The sequence below is a fragment of the Callorhinchus milii genome, unplaced genomic scaffold (genome assembly GCF_018977255.1).
Source record: "Callorhinchus milii isolate IMCB2004 unplaced genomic scaffold, IMCB_Cmil_1.0 Scaffold9, whole genome shotgun sequence".
In the NCBI taxonomy this organism is placed as follows: Eukaryota; Metazoa; Chordata; class Chondrichthyes; order Chimaeriformes; family Callorhinchidae; genus Callorhinchus; species Callorhinchus milii.
In genome coordinates, this window is record NW_024704750.1 from 12,182,755 (window position 1) to 12,187,550 (window position 4,796).

Genomic DNA, 4,796 nt, shown 5'->3' on the forward strand with positions numbered 1-4,796 from the left:
TTTGTTCAGGGTACTCTCCGCTTACTCTATTTTTACATTTTAAAATTGGAGCATAGAGATGGTTTCCATACAAATATGTTGAAAGCACAGCCCTGAAGCAGTATAGATATAACCAGTCCTTTCAATGAACCTTGAAAAACATTTTCAACTTTCTCTTCCACTCACATCCTCAGCATCATAAAAGCCTCAAATTTCTTTAAAAATTCCAGCTTTGTTACTATTCATTATCCAGTATTGAAGAGCATGCCCTATTATTATTTACCAAGCAATTGCTTCAGGCTTCTTGCAAAAATGGTTCACCCTGAACAAATTTGGCTCTGCTCGCAAATGTTGCATTACTTAAATAATGCACCAAATGTTAGTTCAGATTTCATTTGTACGTATTGGTTTTCAGTTTGTTCTTGCTTCAAGCTGGATGTTGCTCTTTCTGTATCATGATGGTATTTAGTTCTGGGTCCACCAATTTGAATATAAGATTTCTGAGCAACCAGACAAATTCATTCAAGCAATCATGATTGAATTAATTTTTAAGTTTTATTTTGACTGATGAATTACATTTGCAATTTTTTAAATTCCATATTTTACTGATCCATTTTCCTATGGCCTTTTGTCTTATGCACCTGAAGTGATACTTGGGAATCATTTAAATTGCTCTTGTTTGAAAGTCTTTATGCACACATAAAATAATAATCCTTGCATTTTCCAAAGAAAAGGACAACTTCCTCAAACTGCAATCTTTGGTCATCATTCTTATGCTCTAAAACCTTGCTGATTCCTAAACTTAGATAGCATCTTTAGAAACCATTTGTTTCTTTAAGATTGTAAAAAAATGACAACTGCAGTTCAGTTAGATTGACACTAAATGTTTCGAATTGATACTAAATGCATAACACTGCATGTCTGCAAAGTGAAACAGCAAACTAATCCATGCACAATTTGTTAAAGTTCTAATATTATAACCTGTGTTAACCAAAATCATTGCTAATATTTTATTTTCATCTCTGACAGTTACCTTAATTGACAATAAAAAAAAACACTGGCAGTCCATATCTTTAAAATGCAATTCATTTCAAGTCACACTTCACAAACATTGCTTGCAGAAGTTTCAGATAAGACAAAATTTAAATAGTAATTGCACACTGAAAAATAATTGATTTTTTTAAAAATTGCTTTTATTATCTCATTTTCTTCCCCGCAGTCCGCCCCATTCTCAGCTGTGTTTCACATTCTCTCTCATTGTGCTGCGTCAGTGAAAAAAAATTACATTACATTTTGTCATTTCAAGGCAATTTTTCCAATATTGGAAAAAACACTGTTAAAGGAAGTGTATTTACACATCATTATGATTGTTAAAATTCAATCAAGTGTGTATATGGTCCATTAGTGTCCATTTTTAACACTTGTCTGTTCCCATAGGTTCCATGTCTGACCACAACTCCAGCTTCAGTACAGTTACTGTTCACGGCCAGGGCTTTTTCACATTGATCCACAAATTGAGCATAAAGCACTTTTCCTTCCTCTTTTCCAATGTTGTTATGGTACTGCATGCTGCGTCCTTTGGATTTGCCACCCAGGGTAGCCTGAGGAATGATCAGCAGATTCGCAGGGAGATCCAGTACTGATACATAATTGCCTTCATTGGTCTCACACAGATTCACATTCAATAATGATGTAACTGAAGCAGGAGTAAAGATAACAGCCTAGGGCAGTTATGTCTCATTCATCTCATAGGAACATGCTACAATACAATACTAAAGTATAAATTTATTAAAACACCAAAACATTTCCATTCACATATATTTATTTATACATATATTTATACTTATATATTTATTTAGCCTACAAAATACGTAGTTAATTCACTTTGCAATGCATTTATTTCAATTAACAATTCAAAAACTAGTTATGACTGAGTGAGAATAAAATGTGAATTATATCCTTCTGCATGCTTATTTTGTGTTTGCAATTTTTTAAAGAGAGAACATTGTTATATTTTCTTGCAGTAGCATTGTTATATCGTTACTGTGTTAATGTTTTGAATTTTGCAAAGCAGTTTACATAAATAAAGTGTAAAGAGATAATAGCTGCATGCTAGCTCATTGTTTAGGTAAATCAGTTCTGAATATTTACAAGCACATGGCTTTGGTATACATACTTACTTATTTTGGGAATTACTTCAGAAGTAGCACCTTTATAAAAGCAAATATATATCACCATTCCTCTTTGAATCTGTAAAACAGCACTGCAAATATTACACCTTAATATTATTCAACTCTAATATCAAATCTGTTCCATCATGGAAAAATAAAACCTGGGACTTTGTGCCATAATGAGTTGGGATATTGCCCTTTCACATTTAGGTATCTGATTTGAAAATCATAATTCAAACTTTAACTATTCTAATACACTGGTGTAAACCAGTTGCACTTTGACTGCCCAATAAAGGTTATAGCATGCTCCATAGAAGAACATAAAGGTTGCATTGTGCAATAATAAAAATATAATAATCCATGCATTTGACATAGCGCCTTATCACGACTTCGAGACGTCTCAAAGCGCTTCACAGCACATACTCCGCACCTCGGGCGCTGGCAGCATCAGCCTCCATGGCTGCACACTCAACCTCACTAAGCCAGTCAGGAACCTGGGTGTCTTGTTTGACCCTGAACTGTCCTTTCTCCCCCACATTCGCACCATGACCGGCACTGCCTACCACCACCTCCATGCAATTGCCACTCTGCCACTGCCTCACCCCTCAGGCTGCTGAAACCCTCACCCACACATTCGTCACATCAAGGCTCGATTATGGAAACTCCCTCCTCAACGGCCTTCCCAACTCTTCCCTTCATAAGCTGCAGATCATCTAAAATTCTGCAGCTGTGTACTCTCGCTCACCAGGCTCCATGATCCCATCACTCCCACCCTCGCCCGACTCCACTGGCTCCCCATCCCTCAGAGGATCGAATTCAAGATCCTCGTCCTTACTTTCAAGGCCATCCATGGCCTTGCTCCCTCCTACCTCTCTGACCTGCTGACTCCCTACCAACCTGCCCGCTCCCTATGTTCAGCGGGCTCCGGTCTGCTCCACGACTCCCGCTCGACCCGCCCTACCATCACTGGCCAGGCTTTCAGCCTCTCTGCCCCCCCGCACTCTGGAACTCCATCCCACAGTCCCTTCGCCTCGCTTCCTCCCTTGCCTCCTTCAAGGCCAGTCTCAAGACCCTCCTCTTCGATCGTGCCTTCAGTCACCCTCCCACCTCTCTGCTTTTCCCTCACTCCTACCCCACCCCTCCCCCATACTAAGGTCCTGACCCCTGACTATCCAGCCCTTGGGATGTCCTCCCGACGTGAAAGGCGCTCTGTAAATGTAATTTTGTTGTTGTTGTATTGTAAAGTGAATTCTGTGGGAAAAACTATATTTTTAATGTATCTTACAATAACTTCCAAGGAAAAGAACAGAACAAAGCATAGCATCGCCCTCGTTGAAGCGCAACTTGACAAGTACAGGAAAATGTGTAATTACATTTTGAAAACCTCATTTATCTTCCACGAGTGATGGTTCATGTAAATGCAAGCTGTCGTTGTTATCCAATAATGTATATTATTATTATTATAATAATGTATACCATTCCAAGCCTTACAAGGAAAGCAGAATGTACTGTGCCGAAAGGAAGCATATAATGTGGAGTCCTGAAGCTCAGTGGTTAGAGCACTCGCTTTGCAAGCGAAAGACCTGAGTTCAATTCCAGGCAGAGAGCGAACCCTTGGGCAAGTTTCCTTACTCCACACACCTAATAATAATCCCTCCAAAACAAAAAACAACAATAAATTGGTCATTTTCAATCCACGACTGTTTGTGGGACATTGCTGTGCGCAATTGGCTGCCGCGTTCGCCCACAAATATAGTCAATTCACTTTACAGTGTGTTCTGTGAAGCGCTTTGGGACGTCGAGAAGACGTGAAAAGCGCTATATCAAATGCAAGGATTATTATTATCATTATTATCATTATTATAATAATCGGAGGCCGAAAAAGTTTGAACCAAACATGGGTTTAAGGTTGTAGGAACCAATCTCAGCGAACAGCACCTTCGCTCCAGAATGAGCAAAGACCCTCCCACCGACCCACCGGTCTGATCCTCGGATCAGGAGAGCGGCCAAACCTGTCACCTCACGGTTGAGGGGGAATAAGAAACCTCACGTCTCACAGAAACCCTCAGGTCTCGGGGGAGATGTCGCCGTGTTTTTTTACCGCGTGGCTCGTGAGGCCACGTGGTACGCACAGCACGGCCGCCGAAGTCTTGGTGCTCGTTACCTGGACCCGCTGAGCGGCCGCGCTATCCGCCGCCGCCGCCGCCGCCTCGGCTTTCACCTGCAGTTCAGCCGAAAGACACTGCTGCAGGAGGACTCGGGCCGCCATCGCCGCCCTCCAGCGCCACTTCCGGCGGAAGCGGCCCCTCTGGCCCCATGTGACCCAGGCGGTTGCCGGGCTCGGCCGCTCGAGCTCACCCGGGTCTGTGCGTTGGGAAGGCGGGTTGGCGGGTTGGTGAACCTGAGCACCAACCGCTTCGAGAGATGATGATAATACTACTACTACTAACAACAACAACAATCCTTGCATTTTGATATGGTGGAGTCCTGTAGCTCAGTGGTTACAGCACTCGCTTTGCAAGCGAGAGGCCCGAGTTCCATTCCCGGCAGAGGGCGAAACCTTGGGCAAGTTTCCTGACTCCACACAGAGCCTATTAATAATAATCCCTCCAAAAACAATAATAAATTGGTCATTTTCAATCCACC

The 4,796-nt window shown here is 41.8% G+C and overlaps 1 protein-coding gene across 1 annotated transcript; it reads right to left on the reverse strand.

The window, feature by feature from the left end:
• Positions 1–1,150: 1,150 nt before the first annotated feature.
• dtd2 (D-aminoacyl-tRNA deacylase 2) lies at positions 1,151–4,462 on the reverse strand. The gene is made up of 3 exons (XM_007893393.2): positions 4,315–4,462; positions 2,160–2,229; positions 1,151–1,675 (listed from the first exon to the last, which is right to left on the reverse strand). Exons 1-3 carry the CDS (start codon positions 4,417–4,419, stop codon positions 1,350–1,352), a joined length of 501 nt encoding a protein of 166 aa, XP_007891584.2. The 5' UTR covers positions 4,420–4,462; the 3' UTR covers positions 1,151–1,349.
• Positions 4,463–4,796: the final 334 nt, after the last annotated feature.

Coding starts and splice junctions, on each gene's coding strand:
- dtd2 (XM_007893393.2), bottom strand. CDS start 4,419: ATGGCGGCCCGAGTCCTCCTGCAGCAGTGTCTTTCGGCTGAACTGCAG. Junction 2,230..4,314: donor CGGCCGCTCAGCGGGTCCAG/GTAACGAGCACC, acceptor GCTGTTTTACAG/ATTCAAAGAGGAATGGTGAT. Junction 1,676..2,159: donor TGAAGTAATTCCCAAAATAA/GTAAGTATGTAT, acceptor CTCCTGCTTCAG/TTACATCATTATTGAATGTG.